This window comes from Myotis yumanensis, unplaced genomic scaffold (assembly GCF_028538775.1).
Source record: "Myotis yumanensis isolate MYYU_CA2020_CCGP unplaced genomic scaffold, mMyoYum1.0.hap1 SCAF_9, whole genome shotgun sequence".
NCBI lineage: Eukaryota > Metazoa > Chordata > Mammalia > Chiroptera > Vespertilionidae > Myotis > Myotis yumanensis.
In genome coordinates this window covers 10854564-10880195 of record NW_027223760.1, presented here as the reverse complement: position 1 = coordinate 10880195, position 25632 = coordinate 10854564, and the positions used below count along the sequence as shown (strand labels likewise).

Genomic DNA, 25632 nt, shown 5'->3' with positions numbered 1-25632 from the left:
AGTCCCTGAACTGTTTCCCAAAGAACATTCCAAAATGCTTCTTCTACTGCAGGTAACTAATTCAATCTAAAGAAAAGGGAAGGGTGAGTAGATACTGGAGGAGGAGGGAAGAAGAGAGGCAAAAAAGAAAGTTTTGATGGTGTGTGTGTGTGTGTGTGTGTGTGTGTATATGTATGTATGTATGTAATTCCATAAACTAAGTTCTATAAAATGAAACTAGAGAAAAATATTCCTCAGGACACTAGATTAATTCAGAGTTAATTTTAGATCCTTTTGGCAATTATATTATTGTAAAGACTATATTAAAAGTAAATATAAAAGTCTAAATATATTAGCAACTTTTCCTATCAATGATGGTTTCCCAAAAGGAACTAGCACCTATCAACACTCCATAGAGACAAAAAGATACACCCAGGTCCACTGGTAAAGAAATTAACTAGAACCTGTCCAGCACTGCTTAGTAGTTGAGCATCAACCTATGAACCAGGAGGTCACGGTTCAATTCCTGGTCAGGGCATATGCCCAGGTTGTGGGTTTGATCCCCAGTAGGGGGCATGCAGGAAGCAGCCAATCAATGACTCTTATCATTCATGTTTGTTTGTTTGTTTGTTTGTTTGTTTGTTTGTTTCTTTCTTTCTTTCTTTCTTTCATCTATATCTATAAAAATATATTTTTAAAAAAGAAATGAACTAGAACAGCAGATTAAGACTCCAGTCTCTAAAGTGAAGTTTACCTAAGACCATCCCCTAGACCAGTGATGGCGAACCTATGACACGCGTGTCAGAGGTGACACGCAAACTCATTTTTTTGGTTGATTTTTCTTTGTTAAATGGCATTTAAATATATAAAATAAATATCAAAAATATGTCTTTGTTTTACTATGGTTGCAAATACCAAAAAATTTCTATATGTGACACGGCACCAAAGTTAGAGTTTTTCAAAATGCTGACACGCCGAGCTCAAAAGGTTCACCATCACTGCCCTAGACACATATTTTGAAGTGACCTGCTCAGTTTAAATGTGCCACCCAGAGGGGGGATTTATAATGCAGAGAGTAAATATATACTTACTCACCAACTGACTCTGTCTGAATTTCTTATAATTAACTGTTTTTCATGTGTAAGGATGTTATTGATGAACCTTCTTGGGCTCTTCTAGCTCCCATGACAGATTATTTGGGACCACTGTGTCCAAGATTTTCAAGAAGTTGGCTGGGCTAGGCAATGAGGCCTGTAACTATAAAAAGGTGGGCCAAATGGCCCAAACTGAGCTTATGCCAGACTCAACAGGATCAGAGCCTAACCGAAAGTCCTAACTGCCCCCTGAGACCTGCTCAGGTGCAGAGTGGGAGGAGGGATTAATTTCAACCACCTTTCTTTTGCACAAAAAAACATAAATTAAAAAAATAAAATTAAAAGCATTCTTCCATGACCTTGTAACTTCTGAGTTTCCAAAAAAGATATTTTTAAATATATACCAAAGAAGTACAACTTCTCAGGGTAATCTGCCAATACAAACCAAGTATTTCAGATTATTTGCATGCCTTCTCCAAATCTATTTCTAGAAATTTATTCTAAGGATAAAAGCATGGCAGTGTGCAAAAAAAACCACAAGAATATTTATCACATCTATTTATAGGAGAAAAAAATGGGGGGGAACATTAGTAAAGGATTAGTTAAATATGTTTCAACCTACAACATAATATTCTGTGGCTGTTAAATTCAGAATTGTGGCAAAATATTTATGAAATATTGCTAAATTTTAAGAAATCAAATCGTAAAGTATTATCTACAAAGTACATATCACTCAAAGAGTATTTTATGTTAAGACTCATTAAGAGAAGTTATCACCAGGTGGGAGGATTTGGGATATTATTAATAATCATAAAACCTCCCATTTATTGAGTAGGGCACTCTAAAGAAAGAGCTGGAGATGATCACTAGATTTTGTATACACACACACACACACACACACACATACATCTTTGTATGGTGTAAATCCTCCAGTACACTGTCTGTCCTACAAGTGCTCAAAATACATTTATACTTGTATAACTACATATTCAACATTTATTGTATGTGGAGCACTGTTTTAAGCCATTTACATATACTATCTCATCAACCCTTTCAGCACGGGCTGGATGTTGTCCTCAATTAAAAGATTACAAAATTACCAAAGATCATTTGCCCAATAAAAGGCAGAACCAACATTTAATCCCAAATCTGTCTGGCTCTAAAGCACAGAAACTTCGACTTCTTCTACCTCCCTTTTTCCATTATTTGTATTATTTAAGATTTCTACAATGAAAATGAACTCTGGTGTGTTAAGGAAACAATAGATTATTTTAGATGTATACCAAAAGGTTTGAAATAGTTTTGTGTTTTAAAAATAGCTCTCAACCTAGCCTTGAGAAATAAAAATGTCATCAGATATCAATCAATACCCACCGGAGCTATTGATTGGGAGAGGGGGAGAGATTAACCAAAGGACTTATATGCATACTAGAGGCCAGATGCACGAAATTCATGCAAGAGTAGGCCCTCGTGGCCCCACCTGCCTCACAGCCCTGCCCCCCGCCCACTGGTCGTTCCAGAAGGTCATTCCAGAAGGTCTTTCTGGAAGGTCGTTCTGCCATCCAGGATTTACACCAATTAGCACATTAGCTCTTCATTATATAGGATATGCATTACACATGGACACAGACAATGGTGCAGTGAAGGCCTGGAGAAGGAGCAGGAATGAGGAGGAGGAGGGTACTGGGCGGGGGGGGGATGGACATCTGTAATACTTTCAACAATAAAGATAAATTGGAAATAAATTAACATTTTAATAAAATGGACAAAAAACATTTGAAAGAAAATATAAGGGAAAAATCTTTGTGACTTTAGGGTAGGCAAAAATTTTTTTACATAGGACACAAGAAACTGAAAAACAATTCAACATTCAACATCATAAAGAAAATGAAAAGCTACAAACTGTAAGAAAATATTGTCAATAGAGATACCTAAGAAAGGACATATCAAAATATATAAAGAACTCTCAAAATTCAATAATGAGACAAACCATCCAATTTTTAAAATGGGCAAAGTATCTGAACAGACACTTCATCAATGAAGATATACTGATGACTAAGAGCGCATGAAAAGATGTTCAACACCTTTTGTTATTTTTTTGTGCATGGTGTAATTGTATTTTGAAAATTATAATCTGTAAGCATACAAAATAAATAAATATTATCTAAAAAGCTCAAAAAATGTGAGTATGATGTTCTTTGGATTCAAATGTTGACAGTAAGAAAATGCATCTATGGCAGTCCATCTGCCTTAACCCTTATACTGTTATTCATCCCTTTTATTTTCAATTATAGTTTACATCTTCAACATCTTTAGAATAAGGAAAATACAAATTAAAATCATAATATACAAATACATAACCACTAAATTATCTAAAGTTAAAAAGACTGACAATACCAAGTGTTGCCAGAGATATAAAACAATTGACTCCCATATATTGCTGATGGGAATATAAAAACGTTTAACCATTTTGGAAAACAGTTTGGCAGTTAGTTTCTCAAAAATTGCATTTCTAGGTCTTTAACCAAGAGAAGTGAAAACATATGTCCATACAGAGAATTATACGTAAATAAATATAGCAGCTTTAAACTGAAAATAGGAAACAACGCAACCTAAATGGGCAAATAACATCAATTATGGTATTTCTACTACTCAGTAATAAAAAGAACTGAACTACCAACAGCCACCACAACATGGCTAAAAACATGCTGAACAAAAGAAATCATACACAAAAGTAGTATACATTGTATGATACTGATATTATTATAATAACTTGGGTTATTACTTAACAGGAAAGGAGTTAAGGGAAGAATAGATAATACAGGCATGCCATTTATACAGCTTTGCCAGGAAACTGCAGTTAACATTCTCCAGGTCTATTCAGCAGATGGCTAGGGGAAGGGACTGGACAATGGACGCGTGCCCAATAAGGTCTGGGTGCCGTGGGAAGGTGCCTATCTGTCCGTCACACCTGGGAACAAGTCAGTGGCCGCAATAGGCATGGCCACTCCAAGGACATGAAACTTGAATATTTAAACTCCTGGACAAAGGAGCACTCAGCGCTCTCTGGCAGCTTGCACCTGACTCCTGTCACAGGGGGTGTGCTCCCCGGTACCCACACAATGGATTGATGGACTGAACTGAGCCTGATGCTACCCTGGACTCAGCTCCACCATCGGATGAAGACTCTGGACACTGGCCCTGCTTCTGGCTCTGCTGGTCTCCCAGCTGTACCTTTTCCAGGACTAGGTAAGGGGCATGGGACTTCACAATCTGAGAAATATATTTCCACACTGATAAAAACCATTCATTCTCCCATGTGAGTCTTAGGAAATTCTTTTTCTGAAGATATTGCAAGAGCCACCCCACTCCCACTAGTGTTAGGGAAATTGAACCCACTAATTTCTCCGGCAACAATCCCATTTACATAAAATTCTAGAGACATGGAGATTGACTGCAAAATGGCATAAGTAAACTTTTGGGGATGATGGAAATGTTCTATTGAGTGTAATGATAATGGTGGTTATACACATGCATACATTTGCCAAAATTCATGAAACTATATCTTTCAAATGGATATATTTATCATACCTAAATTGTCCTTTAATAAAATTTTTTAAAAAGAAAAATGGTTTTTCTTGTCATAATTGCGTATTATACAACCAATTACAATGAAAGCAAATTTTTTCTTTGAATCATGGGCACTGGTGTCAAAAATAATCTTATCTATACTGCTTTAACTGAATAAAAACATATAGTTTTAATATTATTACCCTCTCTGTTCTTCCTCTATCACTGCCACAATCCCAAATCCAGTGAACTTTAAATTTCTTGAAAGTGTTTTCCTCTCTTATCTCTTATCACATGCTACTCCTCTGCATTCAATAAATATTTGTGAAACAGAATCAAACAGGTCTCCAATCCTGTTTTACTTTTGTCACCTACTGTTATTCTGAGAACAGACTAGAATCAAAGCCTTCACCTGATGTTCTAGGATTTTAATTTTCTTATGTGGACAAAAAAGTGCTACATCATAAACCTGACAAGTTCAGGGGAGGCCTGAATGGCAGGGCCTTACAAACTCAGAGACCAAAAGTAACCACATAGGATGGTCTGAAATTAAAACTTTCTAACTAAAATTAGTTCATGGCTGGCAGTCAGGTCCTCGGCTAGAATCTTCCCTAACAAAGGTCAATCTTTACCTTCATTGAGCCTATTGTTTTGCATCTAATATAACACACCTTTGGAATGGCATAGAAGGGAGACCACAAATCCTCTCATTGTTATTGTTATGTTAATTATTGACTGTTAACTATCCCTATACCCACAAATATAAAAGATGTCTATCAGTTTTATTTATTTTTATTTTTTATTGATTTTTAGAGATAGAAACATTGATGAGAGAAACACCATTTGTCAGCTGCCTTCTGCACACCCCCTACTCAGGATCACGCCGACAACCCGGGTGGTGATACTCAACCTCTGAGCCACACCAGCCAGGCTATCAGTTTTACTTTTTATCCAATCCCAGAGATCATCCCCTCCCCCCACCGCCCATTATCCCCCTTTGCTTTCTCCTAGCTCCCTAACCTATCACCAATAAATTTCATGTAATTCCCTTCTGTCTTGCCCTTTGATTCTAATGTATAAAATAAGTAGTAAAACTGCCATTTTCCAGAGCATTTTCTCAATCCGTTGAGACTTTGCTTCCCAGCAATTGTCATCAGTTTGGTTCAAATAAACTCATAAAAATTCTTACAAGTTTCAAACAAAATATTACATAGCAGCCCAATATATAAAGTAGACATACACTTATAAGTTCAAATTTATAACATTTAATAATAAAGTCAACTAATGAGAACATAAGTGCATGTATCAGTAGTACTAAATATATCAAAATTAGTTACTTTTAATGTGAATGTATCGGCTGTTCTTTGTTTTAGTTTCTTAGTAATTAAAAATGAAATTGAAATCAAATATTAAGAGCAAACATCAGCAAACTAAGGCCCATGGGCCAAAAAGCCTACCTACCACCTGGTTTTGTAAGATCCTTGATTTTTTTTTTCACATTTTCAAATGGTTGGAAAAAAGAAAATATTTTTGATATGTGAAAATTATGTAAAATTCAAGTTTCTCTGTGTCCATAAATAAAGTTTTATTGGAACACTGCCACACTCATTTGTCTTTGGCTGCTTTTGTGCTGTAATAGCAGAGTTGAGTAGTTATAAAAATAACTGTATGGTCCACAAGTCTAAAATATTCACCATCTGGCCCTTTATAGAAAAAGTTTACAGACCCCGGATCTAGAGAATACACACAACACCAACTTCATGAAATAGAATTTGGAAACCGCTTATAGCAAACTGTAATTTTTAAATGGCCACTACAATATTTTCTATCCTACTTGTTCTGCAATGTAGCCTTACTACTCCCTCATCAAAAGGCACCTAATTCTCTTCCCTTTGAATCCGGAATCAGCTTAGGAACTAGCTTGGCCTATATAACATAGTGGCAGGGACTTCTGAGACTTCCAAGACTAGGTCATAAGAAACCTTGCAGCTTCCTCCTAGGACTCTTATAATGATCAGTGGGATGCCTCTTCTGAGAATCAAGCACCATGTTGTCAGAAGCTTGAACCTCATACAGGCATTCCTGCCCACAACCCGAGCTGAGTCCCAATAGTCAACCTCAACTAATATCCCTCTGAGAGAGTTATCCTGGACCTCCAGCTCAGGTGGCATCTGGATGACCAAAGCCCCAACAAAATCTGACTGCAACTGCATTGAAAACCCTACGTGAGAACCACCAGTGGGTCCAGTCAACCCACAGAACCGGGAAATCCTATATAATAAAAGCCTAATATGCTAAGTGTCCAGTTGTCCAGTTGGCCGTTCAACCAATCAAAGCGTAATATGCTAATGACATGCTAAGGCTGTTCAACTGCTCACTATGACATGCACTGACCACCAGGGGGCAGACAGTCAACTGGTCGACCAGTCGCTATGACATGCACTGACCAGTAGGTTAGCTTGCTGCTGAGGTCTGGCCCAATGGGACTGAGTGAGACGGGCCAGACATGCCCTGGAACCCTCCCGTGGTCCCTCCTCACCGCCCCTCCCCCTGGCTGGCAGGTCCTGATCACCTGATTGGGGTCGGGCCCTGGGCTGGGACAGGGAACCAGGGATGGGTGGCAGCGGACGAGGGCTGCAAGGGAAGGAGGATGGGGGGAGGCAGGGAGGCAGGGAACCACGCAGTGGCGGTACATGAGCGGCGAGGGAAGGAAGAGACAGGGAGGCGGAGAGGCGGGGAGGCAGGGAACCATGTGCCGCCACCGCAGTGAGGGAAGGAGGAGGTGGGGAGGTGGGGAGGTGGGGAGGTGGGGAGGCAGGGAACCTGATCAGCCCTGATCACCGGCCAGGCCTAGGAACCCCACCTGTGCACAAATTTCATGCACCGGGCCTCTAGTATAGTAATAATAAACACTTACTTAAACCTCTATGTTTTGGGGTGGATAGTTATATAGCAACAGATAACTAAAACACCATTATACTAAAATTAATCTAAGAATGTTTCAGATACAAAATCCAAACTTCTGAGTCAAGCCCAGGCTTGGACTATCCATGCATATCACCAAACCAAACCCTACCAAAGCCTCCTGCTAACCTAGGTATTCTAGAAGCAGCCAATCATGAAAGAAGTGATAAATAATACTCTAATGCAGTGGTCGGCAAACTGCGGCTCTCGAGCCACATGCGGCTCTTCGGCCCCTTGAGTGTGGCTCTTCCACAAAATACCACGTGCGGGCGCACACGTACAGTGCGATTGAAACTTCATGGCCCATGAGCAGAAGTCGGTTTTCAGCCTGTGCGAGTCTATTTTGAAGAAGTACTGTTGATATTTGGCTCTGTTGACTAATGAGTTTGTCGACCACTGCTCTAATGGAATCACTGTGATATTCTAATCTATATGCATTCCAATCAGGCTCACTCTGCACCAAAATAGGCTCATAAACCTAAATCTTAACACTCAGAAATTCTCACAGAGCAATGGAAAATAATTTTTCCAATTCCTAAAAGATAGGTGAAAAAACAATTCTCACTTTTTATGCTGTAAATAAACTGGTGATTAAAATACCTCATTATTTTTACTTAATAATCTTAGGAAATGATGAACTTAGATGAAACATAGCCAACTTATCAGTATGTAGCAAAGTATCAGTTTATAGCAGTTTACCTCTAACACATTTGGACTTGGTAATAAAAATCCACATGCAATTGTGTTTGTGTCACCTGCTCCTGTTCCAAAGGGTGTCAGGTTATAGTTATTCACTGAAAAGTGCCTGGAAAATTTAATTGAACTCAATATTAATCTCCCATAAAGTCCATGCATCATACTACCTTAAGCCACAGCAGTTTCAAATTTGAGAAAAATTAGTGTTTAGTATATATTATGTACTCTGTTACACTCTGGGGATATGTCCTTAATTTCATTCAAAAGAGATCAGTGGTGTCTTGAATTATTAACCCATTGACATTACTGAGAACCACAATGTAATATAGAATAGTGTGTTTATTTCACATCTAAACAGCTGTCATTGAAACACTTAAGATTCCTAATTTTTTTCTTAATTCAGTAAGTGTTTGCAAGTTTATTTATATGACTATTATTCACACTAATGTGGAAAACACTTGCACAGATAAAGTATTTTAGGTAGAAAACATTTCTACCTTCGGTGGCTTGATCCAATCCTACAAGAGTACTCTGACCAATTAGTGATGCCTGCCACAGAGGCAACTAGTAGTAAGAAATACACTGGGAACTTGCCAACCCTGACTTACTTCATCCAGTTTCATGCAGAGTCTTTCCTTCAGATCCCCTACTGCATCCCTTCAAAGATCCAAGCAACGTTTCCCTTTCTCAGCCTGTCTTTCCCACTGCTGGGTCTACTCTCCACAGATGACCCTTGAAAAGCTCCCTCCTGGTGCAAATGTGTTGGCCCAGAAAGGCAGATTTCCCTAACACCAAGAGTTCACTGGATAAGCAACAATTTGGGCGAGAAGATCTTAAATGGTAGATGGCCAAACCCTGGTAGAATGTGGTAGAGCCATAATTTGAATTCAGGCAACTGAGTCCCCTAGTTCTGCAATTAGTCACAACATCTAGCATGTGGATGCTGTCATTTCTACATGTATTAAACTGTATCTTTGTCTTTCAGTTCATAATTATCTGAATCCATTAATAAAAGTAAAATCTCTATGAAGAAAATATTACAATTTATTATTCTAGCACAGCAAATGTGACTACATTACAAGACTTGTAAATAATTCAAAGCATGTGTGTTTTCTAATTAAAAACATATTAATAAGTTTGTTAATGAATGCTTTATACTTATTGAAAAAAAGGATATCAATGCTCTTTGAAAAACAATTTAAAAAATAACCATACATTTCATAGTCTTGTATTCCATATGGTCTAGTATTAAAAGATTAATAATATTTAAACATAATTTAATGCAGTGATTATTATTAATGTTAAAAATACACATTATCAATTACTTTTCTGACTCAGAATCCACAACAATGAATCCTATTAACATCCTGTGTAACTCCATGGGGATTCTATGGGGAAAGTTTCCATATATGGTAATTTTTCCCCATAGACTCCCCATAGTTTATACAGGATATGAATCTGCTCCATTGTGACAATGAAAACAACAGATTACTGAACACTCATGTGTAATTTCTGCTGAACAAACTACTGACTAACAATTAGGAAAACTAATACTCAAGTGAAATAAGTAATTTGAAAATTTAAAATTACCCACTGGGTATTATTATTCTATTTCTAGACTAACAAAATAAGTATACAAATATCCAGCAGAAAATTAATTTCCTATCTTACTTAGTTGAAAATATTCTCTTGATACTAAAAATTATGGTGTCAACTATTAATAGGCAAGAAAATCAAAAGGAAATTTCACATAAGAACTTATACTGACAGGAGGAAAGAATAGGTGATACAAATCGAAAATGTTATATGCGCTTTAGCTTCTCAGGCTTCTGAATGACCACATCCCAACATAAATCTCTATGACCTATAATTATTTTTCCATGTTTGTGACTTTAGTACTCTATAGTATTCTACTCATCTAACGTCATGTAATATATTTTTTTTACATTCAGTGCTCTGAGCGCAGATTTAGAGGTAAATTTTTGTGACTTTTGTGTGTATCCTATATAATAAAAGGCTAATATGCAAATCGACCGAACAGCAGAAGGACTGGTTGCTATGACGCGCACTGACCACCAGGGGCAGACACTCAATGCAAGAGCTGCCCCCTGGTGGTCAGTGTGCTCCCACAGGGGGAGCGCCGCTCAGTCAGAATCCGGGCTCACGGCTGGCAAGTACAGCGGTGGTGGCAGGAGACTCTCCTGCCTCTGTGGCAGCGCTAAGGATGTCTGACTGATGGCTTAGGAGCAGGCCTAAGCCATCAGTCAGACATCCCCCAAGGACTCCTGGACTGCGAGAGGGTGCAGGCCAGGCTGAGGGACCCCCCAGAGTGCACAAATTTTCGTGCACCGGGCCTCTAATACTTGTATTTGTATTTTTGCTTTAAGTAACATGAACGCATTTAATTTCTAATACAGTTAAATACTAACAGCCACATTAAAGTTGTAAAAAAAATTGCTATTCCTAAATTACCTAGTTTCACATGAAACTAACACAACCTAACTAACACATGTATCCCCATCACCACTAAGCTCACAAAATATAATACTAATATGTCAAACATATTAAGCAAAAACAGCAGTCACTGATGCAATTATTTAATAAAAAGTAGAACTTATATTGAGAAGTTGTCCAGTTGTGAATAGCCATTTTTGAATGACCGTAGTTACAATGAACACCTCAACTGATTCACGACCAACACAATAGAACCAAGTTTAACCTTATTATGGGATGTCAAGAATGGCCTTGAAAGGGAGCGTGAATCATTTGCTTCTCTATGAAAAAGATGCCTGTTTAATTATTCAGTTTCTTGGTGATCTAATATTACTGGAGTATATTCATTTGACTATCTCCCATATAATGGGTCAAAATTTGAGATAATCATGTTGTTCCTGGAAAGATGGTACCACACTCAGTATTAAAACTGAAAAGCTGTCAGTTTTCAACTTAATGCATTCATAATAATGAAAATAAAAGGTAACAGCAGACCTTTTGGTGCCCATCAAAGACAAATCACATGCGGACACTGCATTACCCCAAATCCTTTCCAGCATCTGGCTCCCTACCAACGTGATGTGAGCATCCAGAAAATGGCAGAGAAGACTTGTGGGTCAGCCACACCAGAGCGAAACAGAACTAACAACCTAACACATGTGTTCCCATCACCACTAAGGTCATTAAAATTACCACTTTGCTAGTAATTTGGTAATTTTTTTTCCCTTTCACAGATGCATTAGATATTTTTCAAAATTTATTACTACTCTAACAAATACTTGGGGGAGGGATTAAACGATACTATTTTCCTCAGGGGCACCCTGTTACTCAAAAGATAAGGTGTTGCTCTCTTCACTGAACTAATAAAGCAGGTGCTTTAGAAGACACATTACTGTGTCAGACCAGGACACAATTCCCACCACAACGCATCTTAAATGGCACCCTTGAGCCCTAAAAAATTAAACATGGGAGGGGAGAAAGAGGAGAACTGAGCTGGATAAATGCTAATTGAATAACTGATCATTATACTTGAAGTATTTACTCTTTGGAGAATAACTGGCTTTATTAGGAAGGATGGCAACAAGGCAAAACCAGTTTATCTTAATTACTCCATGAAAGATTAAATTTTTCCCTGTTTATAACATTTTAAGAAGAAATTAAAATTTTAATTTGTTGTGGAATTTAATCTATTGATTATAAAATATCATTAAATCAAATTAAGTATCTCAAATATGCATGTTAATGACTCTCTTCTCAACAAAACTTTACTGATAGTACTTTCTTCTTAAACGTAAATTATTCTCACCACAGAAACTAAAATTTCATTTCCTCAAATCAGATAAAGAGCAAACATACTACTCCCATTTTTAGACATGGGAAATTTCAGTAAAGGAAAAACTCTGTGAAATACATCAAGATGGTAAGAGAATTACAAAAGCCACACTTCCTGCTTTGTAATGATTAATCTACACATAACACAGAACACTTCCATTTCAAAGTGGGCCAAAATAGATTGTGGACAAACTACACAACTATGGGAGATTCAGATCCATTAAGTCAGGAAAAAATGAGACTAGCACTGTATCACTAAAGTGGTATCAAAAGATATTCACTAAAACTATGTCAGACAGCCCTGGCCATTGTGGCTCAATTGGTTAGGCATCATCCTGTGCACCAAAAGATTGCTGGTTCGATTCCCAGTCAGAACACATGCCTGGGTTTCAAACTCAAGCCCCATTAGGGGCCGTGCAGGAGGCAACTGATGGATGTTATGCTTTCCCATCAATGTTTCGCTCTTTCCCTTTCCTCTCTTTCTCTAAAAGTCAATCAATAAATAAAAATTTTAAATGATGTCACACAGAACATTTATTTTTATTATTAACTTTAATCATCACCTAATAGAGAAACATCGATGTGAGAAAGAAATATTTATTGGTTACCTTCCGTACATGCCCAGGAATTGAACCCACAACCCAGATATATGCCCTGACTGGGAATTGAACCAGCAACCTTTCGGTGCACAGGGTGACACTCAACCAACAGAGCATTTATTAATTCTGTTGCCATAACTATGTAAGTCTTTCATTTTGAAGAACAAGAGTCTATTCTTTCAGGGAAATTTTTGGTCATTTTTAAGGATCCTTATGTGGCAGGGGTAGCTGGGTGGAGGGACTTTTTAGTATTTAAATCAAGCACTACTATTTCAGTGAGATAGAACATGTTATAATGTGATACAAGCTATTGCAAATTCCTGACCTCCAAGGTCTGAAACATAAAGTCAACTTAAGCTATCCAGTATTTGAAAATGAAGTCACTGACATTTCCTTCTATTATAGGCAAAGAGCAGAAAGAAAATTTAAAAGAGCCAGTTACACATGAGTCTATGGCAACAGATGTCAGAATAGTGAATAGCTGTTGCTGGTAAGTAATTTTGACTGGGAAGGGTTGCCACAAGTGAACTTTCTGGAGTGACAGAAATGTTCTGTAGCTTTATCTGGGCAGTGGTGGGGTACATGAGTGTGAACACAGATGAAAATTCAGAGCTGCACACTTTGACTTGTGCATTTTATTTTATGTAAACCATACCTCAATTTAAAAAGTTAATGCATCAAATACAAGTAAAGTACTGCAACCAAAATCAAGGGTAAGAATCATTAATCAGACTGTTAGGGAAAAAACTGACCTTTCCAAGATCTAGCACAGCAGGGTATATAGTTAACAAGTATTTATTCTAAAAATTTGGTAAAAATATCCCAGATGGTTTGGAAGATCGTTTCTGAACTAATTAGAACTTTAAAAAAAAAAAAAGCCAAAAACTTGCATGACAGTATTCTGTCTTCTGAACAATATTCTGCCTTTTTAATAATCTGGTAGCTATGGAGACCAAAAGCTACCAGAAGTTTTCCACATAGCACATTATGATATTTTCAAAAGATCGGGTTTGATAATCAAGAAAGGCTATGTTTGCTTGGTAAACCTGGCCAGACTAGAGTCCCTAGTCCAAGAATCCAAAGACCTTCACAGCTTCCATTTTCAGCTACACAAAAAATAAGACAAATTTTCCTTTAGTAGATATTTCTGTCCATACCTAGATTCCAACATAAACAAAATTTCATGACTGAAATGAAACTGGAAGGTCTTTGCCTTTGAATAGTCGGTTTCTATTTCTGGGATGACAATGAAGGGGACCAACAGTTTAGCCTTTTGGCACACTGATTTTTAAGCTGGTTATTAAGGAACAAAAGAACATTTGACCCTCCCCCCTTTCCTGCCTAAGAGATTCAGAGGGAAAGACCTACTCCAGGAAGGAAATCTTAGGATGTTCTTCTTAGCAGCCTCATTTGAATGGAGCATAGTGGATGGGAGTGCATCAAATAGGGGCCTGTTTACTAGATTACCCCTGACTCATGGTTTCTGGGTTGCCTAGCCAAAAATTACCTGCCACGTGTGTTCTGGTCTTCCTCAATTACCTGTAAATCACCCATTCTCACTTTTGAAATCTAAGTTCCCATACCCCAAATTTTTTTCCTTTATCCAAAATGTCATATATACCCAATTTTAACTCACTGTCTGGAATTTTCATATTTATATGAATTCCTCATGAGCATGTATTAAAATTTTATTTTCTCCTATTAATCTGGCTCTGTTAATTCATTATTAGCCCAGCTGAAAGAACTTAGAAGGTGGGAAAAAAAGTATTAAATATATTTTTTTTAGCCCCCACAATAATTCTAACTGTACCATTAAGTGAATTCAAAAACTACTTCTAAATGATTAGGAAATAATAGTGGCACATGGTGAATGAGACATTGCATCTCAATGTTAATGTATCTTGACCTTAATCAGGCAATGTGGTAATTTCAGAAATGGGAAGCTACCATGTGAAACAGCAAAAATAATCAACCCTTTAAAAAACCCAGTCAAGAACTGAGGAGTATTAGCTCTCTTGAAATACTAGTATTCTATTAAATCATAAGCAGTGCACAAATAGTCACACTGCTCACCTGAGATCAGAAAGGTCAAATTACAAATTCATAAGAAATGCGTTTCTTAAATTTCTGCCCTAGCCCCCTACTCCTCTCAAAGATTAGTGTTTTGCCAATATGTGATGTTCTAAGCCAACAGGTTGAGTCTCTTTAGAATTCTTAACTGTCACCTTTGCTTATTGATATAACCAAATAGTCTACAGACCCTGTACAACTGCACTGACAAATTATATTATTCTACAACCAACATTAAATAATCCTAAATTATTTAGACTGGTCATTATTTTATAAATAACCAATTTTAGCTGTCTACAAGTGCTGTCCAGCCCAGCCAGGCAGGGCCTGCTTCTGCACCAAAGCAATTTCATTGCATATGTTTTAAAACAGATATGAAGCCATTGTGCAAATTTAAAAATTCTTCTTCAAAAATAAAGCATATTTCGCCCAGCTGGTGTGGCTTAGGGGTTGAGCGTCGACCTATGAACCAGGAGGTCACGGTTCGATTCCCGGGCAGGGCACATGCCAGGGTTGCAGGCTCAAGCCCAGTAGGAGGCATGGAGAAGGCAGCCGATCAATGATTCTCTCTCATCGTTGATGTTTCTCTCTCTCCCTCTCCCTTCCTCTCTCTTTAAAAATCAATAAACTATTTTAAAATATTTTTAATAATAAGTCAATAAATTCTTTTAAAAAATAAGAAGGAAAAGATTATAATGATACATTTTTATCCTTTTAGATTAAAAAAAATATGTCCTTCTATCTTTCCTAATAAGCACTTTCATCACTGATCCTCCCACTATCTCTATTAAGGTTTAAGGACCATTACAGAACCCACAACAACAGATCAGTGACAGACTAGATCCTATCAATTAACACATTCTAAGGAGGCTGCCTGGATCCTGTGTCCTCCCTCCCTCCTGAAGGCCTGGTTTTGACCACATTGACATCCCGGCCTTCAGAATGAATAACCCAGTTAAGGGACAGTCCCTTCCCTGAGACCAATTCCTTTGTAATTAGAGCAAAAATACAAAGACTGTTAATGACCTAAGGCAAAGTGATATACACTCCAAGCCAATGAAACCATGACAGCAAGCAGATTTCTAAACAGCAAGTAAGTGGGATCCATTTACTTACATGAAGATTCAGTGCCAAACATGGCTGGCTCCAGAGGCTGCTTTAAAAAAAATTAGAAGAAAGGGAGTGGAGGGAAGGAAGGAAGGAAAATCGAGGAGAGTGTATGTGTGAGAGTGAAGAGATGAGACTACACAGCAGGGGTCATGAAGACAGACAATGCAGTCCAAGCTGTGTCCAGCTGCCAGATTCTCCTCTTACAAGCTTCAGTGTTCTCCCGTGTGACTGAAAAGCAAGGTTTCCTACAGCACCAAAAACCAAAACCGAAGAGCTGCTTTTGGAAATCCAACAGGGAAAGGCAGGCCAATGTGGCTCTTCTGGGATGCGGTGAGGCAGGACTAGGTAGCAGCAGAGGCAGGACTGGGAGAGCAGCCACAGAGGATACTGCAATCCCCAGCTCTGCCGTAGCAGTAAGACAATAGCAGGGCTTATGCATACACTGATGACGTCAGAGACACTGCACAGACCAACTGCGCTGCTGAGCCAGAGGCTCCAGTGCCTTCAGGGGAACAGGCGATTCAAAGGGGAATTCCTTTGTCACAAAATGCACAAGACCAAGAGCCACATATCTATTCCCCTCCTGACAAGATATTCATTCTGTGATGTCAGACACTAAAAGAGAACTCAGAGAAATTTAAATGCTGGCTTTATAGCAACTAACCACAAAAATATCATGCAGATCGGGGTTCTTGTTTTTATGCAGCAAGTAGAACTTTTCAAGGGAAATAAGAATCAGAAATGAAAAAAATAATCTACCTTTAAAAATAACTATAGCACTCATTGGTTTTTTTTCTCTAGGAAGTTGGCAGACTGATAGACCAAGGGGTGTATACTCAGTCACAAAAAAAAAAGTGAAAATAAATATACTATTGCACAAACATTCTGGACTTATAAATACACACAAATGTAACAGTAAAATAACAGTATAACTGCTTAGAACACTGCTTGGTACACAGTGAGTACTCATGTTAGTGATTACATCCCCATTAGTTATTTTGCAACTATTATTCAAATGTGAAAAACACTGCTTTGGGAATATACTTATGTACATGTATTTCTCCTATCCTATTCCTTTTGCCTTATTTTTCTTCATTTCGCCTAATGAGAATTACTGTCAGTTTCCAGAGTAACTCAGTCATTTTAAGGCTATTGTACACACACCTGTGTGCACCTGTGTGCAAGTGGACTTATGACCAACAAACATATTTCTTTTTAACCTATCCATGCAAAGAAACAATTGAAGGTATTAATATTTTGTCTCTTGACTCACTTGACAAATAAAGGTCTTCCTACATTACCTTTACTCTTAGAAATCTGTATTTTTAAAGCTATAAGTGTACAGACTTTCATTAGCATGTCTATCCAACACAAATACAAAATAAATTTTATTTTACTATTTTAAAAATGTTGAAATGTACAGTGTATGTTTGTTTATGTATTCCCATAATTCCACACTTTTAAAATCATATAAAGTAGGAACTTCAAGTGTTCATTTCTTCTCCATCCATTCATCCAAAGTTATATTATTTTTCCAAGATTTTCTTATGTTTACACAAAGACATCTTTATATAATACCGCTTTTACACATTAAATTCTGATATAAATGTGGAACTAAAAATTACCATCTAAAATATCATTAATAGCTTTTCTGGTCAGGATATATAGATCTGTCTCATCCTTTTAATGGTTGTATAATATTCCACTGTGTGGAAATAGCATAATTTATTCAAGGTAATCTGACCTTTAACTTATTGAAAATAAGTAAATGCAATGATGATATATATATAAGATAAAAAACTTATTTTGTTGTAGAAATTAACAATAACTCACTTATTGAATGTTTACTATGTGTCAAATATTATTCTGATAACTTAATATTTATTAAATTATTTAGTCTTCATAATAGCCCCAGAGGTCGATGTCATTATTGCCCACACTTGACACATGGTGAAATAATTTTCCAAGGACACTCAGGTAGTAAGTGATAAGGTAGGATACAAACCTAGGCAGTCTGGTTCCAAAGCATATGCTTATAATACCTCTTTTTTTTTAAAATATATTTTATTGATTTTTTACAGAGAGGACGGGAGAGAGATAGAGAGCTAGAAACATCGATGAGAGAGAAACATCGATCAGCTGCCTCCTGCACATCTCCCACTGGGGATGTGCCCGCAACCCAGGTACATGCCCCTGACCGGAATCGAACCTGGGACCCTTCAGTCCGCAGGCCAACGCTCTATCCACTGAGCCAAACCGGCTTCGGCAATATAATACCTCTTAAGAAATGAATACATAATTACCAAAATTATATTTTAAGAATTCAACTAAAATGAGAGAACAGTAGAAATCAATTGAAAATGTGGAGAAAAAATCCTTAAGAGAGAAAGCTCACCAAAGAAAACTAAAAATGACAGAAAAGACTATGCCAAAAATTGCAAGAATTAAGAAAAATGCATCCCTCCCAAAATAATTAGTCAGGTCAACAGCCAGGGAAGAATATCATTAATGGTGTTAAAATATACAAGTAGAAAGTGGGAAATGGCAAATATACTTCCAAAGAATTGAAACTAGAATATTATTTTACATAAGATCTATTTTAATTGCATATCAGATATTGCACATGAATAAGTCACACATGGATGTGGCCATCAGAAAGGCAGGAAGAAAAGTAGAATGAAAAAACTGTCCCTGTGTAAGAGAGATTTTCCACCAGAAACCACAGTCTATATACAATAACTAGAGGCCCAGTGCACAACATTCGTGCTCTTGGTGGGGAAGAGGGTTCCCTCAACCCGACCTGCGCCCTCTCACAGTCTGGAACCCCTCAGGGGATGTCCACCTGCCAGCTTAGACCCATTCCCCATGAGGAATGGGGAGCAGGCCTATGCCAGCAGTTAGACATCCCCCGAGGGGTCCTTATCGCTGCCTTGGAGGCAGGAGAGGCTCCCGCCACCGCCACTGCGCTCACCAGCCATGAGCTGGTTTCTGGCTGACCGGCGCTCCCCCTGTGGGAGTGCACTGACCACCAGGGGGCAGCTCCTGCATTGAGCGTCTTCCCCCTGGTGGTCAGTGCGTGTCATAGTGACTGGTCATCCGCTGTTCAGTCTATTTGTATATTAGCCTTTTATTATATAGGACTAGAGGCCCGGTAAACAAAGTCGTGCACCAGTGGGTTCCCTTGGCCTGGCCTGCGGGATCTGGCCGAAACCGGCTCTCTGACATCCCCCAAGGGGTCCCAGATTGCGAGTGCGCAGGCCAGGCCAAGGGACCCCATCGGTGCACTTTCGGGCCAGGGAGGGACATGGGAGGTTGGCCAGCCAGGAAGGGAGCGCGGGAGGGCTCCAGGGCATGTGCATTTCTCTGAGTGCCTATATTTATTTCTTAGCACAGACTTCTTTTATACACACACACACACACACACACACACACACACATATATATTTTTTACTGATTTCAGGTAGGAAGGAAGAGGGAGAGAGAGATAAAAACATCAACAATGAGAGAGAATCAGTGATAGGCTCCCTCCTACAGGCCCCACACTGGGGACTGAGCCTGCAACCCGCCATATGCCCTGACTGGGAATCAAGCTGACCTCCTGGTTCATAGGTTAATGCTCAACCACTGAGCCATGCCAGCTGGGCTTGGCACAGACTTCTAATAGAAGTAAAGGGCTGCAATATTTTTCAAGAAATCTACTTACCTTTTTGATAACTATAACTATGTTAAAAACATTAGATATCTCACCTGTCCACAGAACTGGATACAAACTACAACCTCTGACTCCTATTAAGGTTTCTACAGTCTCTGGAGGCCTGAGGTTTCCACTTTAGAGGTTTGGGATCCTTTATCACTTAAGACCCATACTTGACAACATAGATTCCAAAAATGTAGTTTGCTCCAATTCCTTCCTCTGGTTAGCTGACATGAGCTCAAAGAATGAAGACAAATTTTAATGTTGTCTAAGGAAAATGCAATGAACGACGAATAAAACTGATCTGGTATCACCTATGACACTCCAAAAACAATACATTCCAAAACCAAAGTGATCCTTGGATTATCAATTATGTCTAATTATGCTTTCCCCTCCCCTCCTCCCTCCCAAATAAATAACTGATTTCACAAAAATTTGATTTGCACACCCTAATCAGCTGCCTTGCCAAAGGTTCATCCACCAGGATTTTGTCATTATACTTGGGTCTCTGCCCTGGTAAAAAGTCTTCCAAAAGCCTTGGTTCTTTAGTTGAAAAGGAGTATGTCAGAAAACCATACCACCATTACCCAAAAGTTCCTATTTAGGGTAATAAAATTTTGAATTAGTTGTACACATTTTTGTGCAGACTCATGTCCTTACCTCTGAATCAGTACCTCACCTTCCAATTCCACCTTTTCCCCATCCAATCTAAGGGAATCCCCATTTACTCATGCAGCAACCACCACTTGTGTTAGTCTAATCTTAACTGTATTCCTAAACCTGTACCAATTTACTAGCCAGTGAAACTAGAAATTGAGAACAGGCTCTGCAGTTTTTAAAAGAGGCTAGTTATCCATCAGAAAAATATGGACATATTAACACTCAGAAAATTTAGGATGAAAACTGAAATCTCCAATTCACTTCATTACATTAATTCTAATAATAAGATTGAGCCACTCACATGCACAAAATTACCACCACAGTGCCGAAAACATTTTATAGAAACCACAAGCTCTCTGTAGAATTGCATGTATTTTATTCTCTATGTGGCATAATCTGAACTCAGATGTTTGTACTCTAAACCTTCTGGCCCAGAGGGGAGAAATGTGGATTAATTATGGGTTGCAGTTTAAGTCTGCTTGAGTATAACCCAAATTGAAATAGAAGGAACAGCAAGGTTATGTCTGAGAAATTCCCTTAAGTGCTTATCCTAAATTATCACAATTTATATACAACAAATCCATACATACTCAGGAATAAATTTTTAAATATAAATTTAAGATATATTTTTTAAAATTCTACAGGCTGAAAAATATTTTAATTTTACCTGTATACTCCATAATGAAGCAATAGGCGGGAAACCAGGTGTTTTCCAAAGTACAACTACCAGACATGAAACGAAACAGCTCCCCCGACAGGCAAAGTGCTCTGGGGAAGCCTCTGGCCATGCGACATTAAGCAACAGCCATGGCTCTGCTCTCCTTAGCCTGTTCTTCTAAAGTCATCCAGAGGAAAGTCTTAGAAAAGAATCGCTATTTCTTCCCATTTAATCCCTATTATTAGTTTAAAACTAGGGAAAAAATAATCCTCTTCTTTCTCTTAGTGCACAATATATCTACACTTCAACCTGGCAATGTTTGCAAACCTGAAAGGAGTTGATGTCCAAACTTTTAGAAAGAGTATAATTTTGTCATTACAGAAAGCAACTATCACCATAAAGAGGGTCACATGAATTATCTGGTTTCCCAGTGCATATACAAGTTATGCTTATACTCTAGTCCAGTGGTCGGCAAACTGCGGCTCTCGAGCCACATGCGGCTCTTTGGCCCTTGAGTGTGGCTCTTCCTAAGCCAGTGATGGCAAACCTTTTGAGCTCGGAGTGTCAGCATTTTGAAAAACCCTAACTGAACTCTGGTGCCGTGTCACATATAGAAATTTTTTGATATTTGCAACCATAGTAAAACAAAGATTTATATTTTTGATATTTATTTTATATATTTAAATGCCATTTAACAAAGAAAAATCAACCAAAAAAATGAGTTCGCGTGTAACCTCTGACATGCGTGTCATAGGTTCGCCATCACTGTCCTAAGCCTTGGGAGTTCCCTAATTAAGTTAATAACAATATACCTACCTATACAGTTTAAGTTTAAAAAATTTGGCTCTCAAAAGAAATTTCAATCGTTGTACTGTTGATATTTGGCTCTGTTGACTAATGAGTTTGCCGAGCACTGCTAGTCTATTAAGTGTGCAATAGCATTATGTCTAAAAACAATGTATATGCCTTAACTCAAAAACATTTTATTGCTTTAAAATGCTAACCGTCAGCTGAGCCTTTAGCAAGTTGGAATCCTTTGCTGGTGGAGGGTCTCACTGCAGAGATGGCTGCTGGCTGGTGAGGGTGTTGGTTGTGGAAGGGTGGAATGGCTGTGGCAATTTCTTAAAATAAGACAGCAGTGCCACTTGCCTCATGGACTGACTCTTCCTGTCACCAACAATGTCCCTCGTGCACGCGATGCTGTTCGATAGCATTTACCCACAGCAGAACTTCTTTAACCACCAAAGCCAGTGCTCGCAAGCCCTGCGCTGCTTTACCGACTAACTTCATGTCATATTCTATATCCTTTGTTGTCACTTCACCAATCGCCACAGCCTCTTCACCAGGAGTACATTCCATCTCAAGAAACCACTTTCTTGCCAAAACCGGTTTGGCTCAGTGGATAGAGCGTCGGCCTGCGGACTGGGGGGTCCCGGGTTCGATTCCGGTCAAGGGCATGTACCTGGGTTGCGGGCACATCCCCGGTGGGAGATGTGCAGGAGGCAGCTGGTCGATGTTTCTCTCTCATCGATGTTTCTAACTCTCTGTCCCTCTCCCTTCCTCTCTGTAAAAAATCAATAAAATATATTAAAAAAAAAAAGAAAAAAAGAAACCACTTTCTTTGTTCATCCATAAGAAGCAAGTTCTCATCCATTCAAATTTTATTGTGAAATTCCAGCAATTCAGTCACATCTTCAGGCTCCACTTCTAATTCTAGTTCTCCTGCTATTTCCACCACAGCTGCAATTACTTCCTCCACTGAAGCCTTGAGCCCCTCAAATTCATCCATAAGTGTTGGAATCAACTTCTTCCAAACTCCTGTTAACCGTAATATTTTTACCTCTTCTCGTGTATCACAAATGTCCTTAATGGCATCTAGAATGATGAAATCTCACAGTATATCTCCATAAAGCTCTTGGATGACCAAGTGCATTGTCAAGAGGCAGCAATATTTTGAAAAGAATCTTCTTCTCTGAGCACAGGTCTTAACAGTGGGCTTAAAATATTCAGTAAACCATGTTCTAAACAGATGTACTGTCATCAGGCTTTGCTGCTCCATTTATAGAGCACAGATAGATTTAGCATAATTCTTAAGGGCCCTAGGATGTTGGGGATGATAAATGAGCACTGGCTTCAATTTAAAGTAAATAACCTAACAAGAGAGTCAGCCTGTCCTTTGAAGCATTGAAGCCACCTATTAGGGTCCTAAATGGCATCTTCTTCCAATAGAAGGCTGTTTCACCTACACTGAAAGTGTGTCATTTAGTGTAACCATCTTCATTAGTAATCTTAATTAGCTACCTTTATTAAGTAGATAGATCTTCCGGATAATTTTCTATAGCTTCTACATCAGCACTTGCTGCTTCACCTTGTACTTCCATGTTATGGAGATGGTTTCTTTCCTTAAACCTCATAAACCAAGCTCTCTACTAGTTTCAAACTGTTCTTCTTCAGCTTATTCACCTCTCTCAGCCTTCGTAGAATTGAGGAGAGTTAGCCTTGCTCTGGATTAGGCTTCGGCTTAAGGGAATGCTGTGGCTGGTTTGACCTTCTATACACTATAACTATCTCTGTGTCAGCAATATGCTGTTTCACTTTCTTAGTATTCATGTGTTCAGTTGAGTAACACCTTTCATTTCCTTCAAAAACTCTTCCTTTGCATTTACAAGTTGGCTAACTGGTGCAAGAAACCTAAATTTCGGCCTCTCTTGGCCTTTGACATACTAGTACCTTCCTCAGTAAGCTTAATCATTTCTAGTTCTTGTGTTTTTTTTATTTGAAGTGAGAGGTGTGATTCTTCCTTTCACTTGAACACTTAGAGGCCATGTGGGGTTACTACTTAGCCTTATTTCAGGAAATAGGGGAAAGGGGAAGCTCGAGGAGAGGGAAAGAGACAAGAAACGGCAAGCTGAGGGAGCAGTCAGAACACACACACTTGTTGGTTAACTTAGCCATCTTATATGGCCACAGTTTGTGGTGCCCAGAAACTATTACAAAAGTGAATTGGACCAAAGTTTTGCCACCCTGAAGCTGCATTTTGGGATATTGATTTTAAGCTATTTATTAAGAAACAGAAGCCTCAGAAAGAACCTTTGACCCTCTCCCTTCCTGCCTAAGAGATTCAGGTGGAAAGGCCCACTCCAGGAAAGAAATCTTAGGATGTTCACCTTAACATAATATAAATTACATTCGTGTAGTAAATAGGAGGCTTCTGGTAGGCCCTGTTAGCTAGATACCCACTGTGTTCCATTGTTTCTGAGTTGTCTAGCAAGAATTTGTCCGCCATGTGTGTTCCACTCTTCCTCAAATACCCGTGTATCACCCATTCTCAATTCTAAAATCTAGAACCCTGGTCCCCTCTTTTCTCCTCTGTTCAAAATGTCATATATACCCAATGTTACTTCACTATCTTTAGAACTGGCATGCTTTTGTGAATTCCTCATGCACATGTATTAAAATTTTTATTTTCTCCTGTTAATCTATTAATTTGTTATTAACCCTGCTTAGAAGAATTTAGAAGATAGGAGGTAAAGTATTACATTTTTTTTAGCCTCCACAATAGTAACATCAAAAATCACTGATCGCAGATCACCATAACAAATATAGTAATAAAAAAGTTTGAAATACTGCAATAATTAACGAAATGTGACACTGTGGGGTCATGCAAGGATATAGCTTGATTCCCCCTCCCAGTCAGTTGAATGGTGCCTGCCTGGCCAGCAGCCACAAGGAGCAGAACAGCACATACTCGGCTATCTTCCCTCATCCTTTTTTTTTAAATATAATTTTATTGATTTCAGAGAGGGAAAGAGAGAGAGATAATGAGAGAGAATGATGAGAGAGAATCATTGATCAGCTGCCTCCTTCCCGCATGCCCCCTACCACAGGATCAAGCCCTCACTGGGGCATGTGCCCTGAGTGGGAATTGAACCCAGACTTCCTGGTTCTAGGTCAACACTCAACCACTGAGCTTCACCGGCCCAGCATCTTCCCACATCCTTGACAGCCAGCAAGTCTCACCAGACTCTTTGTTTGTCCTTGGCCTGCATGCAAGCTATTCCAAGCACAACATTCTCCTCCTCCCCTCTGCTAGATAAGCCCCTGCCCAGCTGCCACAGGGTCTTCCCCATGTGTAAGTAATAAAGGCTATGTCTTTTCCTCTGGTCCCCCGCATGGTTTTTTCAGACTAGCAAAGAACAGCATGGCGCTCCTAGGATTGGAGCTCTTACATTACAGATGCAGACACAAAGTAAGCAAATGTTGTTGAAAAAAATGGCACTGACAGACTTGCTTCACACAGGGTGACCACAAGCTTTCAATTTGTAAAAAACACAATATCTGTAAAGTGCAATAAAGCAAAGTAAAAGGACGTATGCCTCTGCCTGTATGTTCATTCATTTGATAGTATACATTTTTAATCCATTTGAAACATGTTTGATTAATATGTAAACAAACCAAATACAGGTAATTAAAGAACAGCCCTTTAACGTATATCTCAACTCGTTTGTGTGAGTCCTGAAACAGACATCAGATGGAAAAGATATACGGCCATTCCTGAGATATTCTATCTGTGATAATCGTTAATGTCTTGTTACAATGTTCGCTGAGCCATCATTTCTTTCACTGACAAATGTTTTGATCTTGAGTGTGCCCTGGCTAAAACTTTAAATAAACTTTAACAATGGCTATTTCATCTTGATACAATTCTTTACC

At 38.6% G+C, this 25632-nt stretch overlaps 1 protein-coding gene across 5 annotated transcripts in view; it reads right to left on the bottom strand.

Moving 5' to 3' along the window:
* Nucleotides 1-25632, bottom strand: part of ST7 (suppression of tumorigenicity 7) — a 296978-nt gene that overhangs the window by 228981 nt on the left and 42365 nt on the right. The window contains exon 1 of one of the 5 annotated variants that reach the window (XM_070423772.1): nt 15914-16299. The exons of the other annotated variants lie outside the window; for them this stretch is intronic. Within the exon in view, the coding sequence (XP_070279873.1) occupies nt 15914-15935 (22 nt within the window). The 5' untranslated portion in view covers nt 15936-16299. Of the gene's footprint in view, nt 1-15913; nt 16300-25632 lie in introns of those variants that run through there. 5 annotated transcript variants of the gene reach the window in all.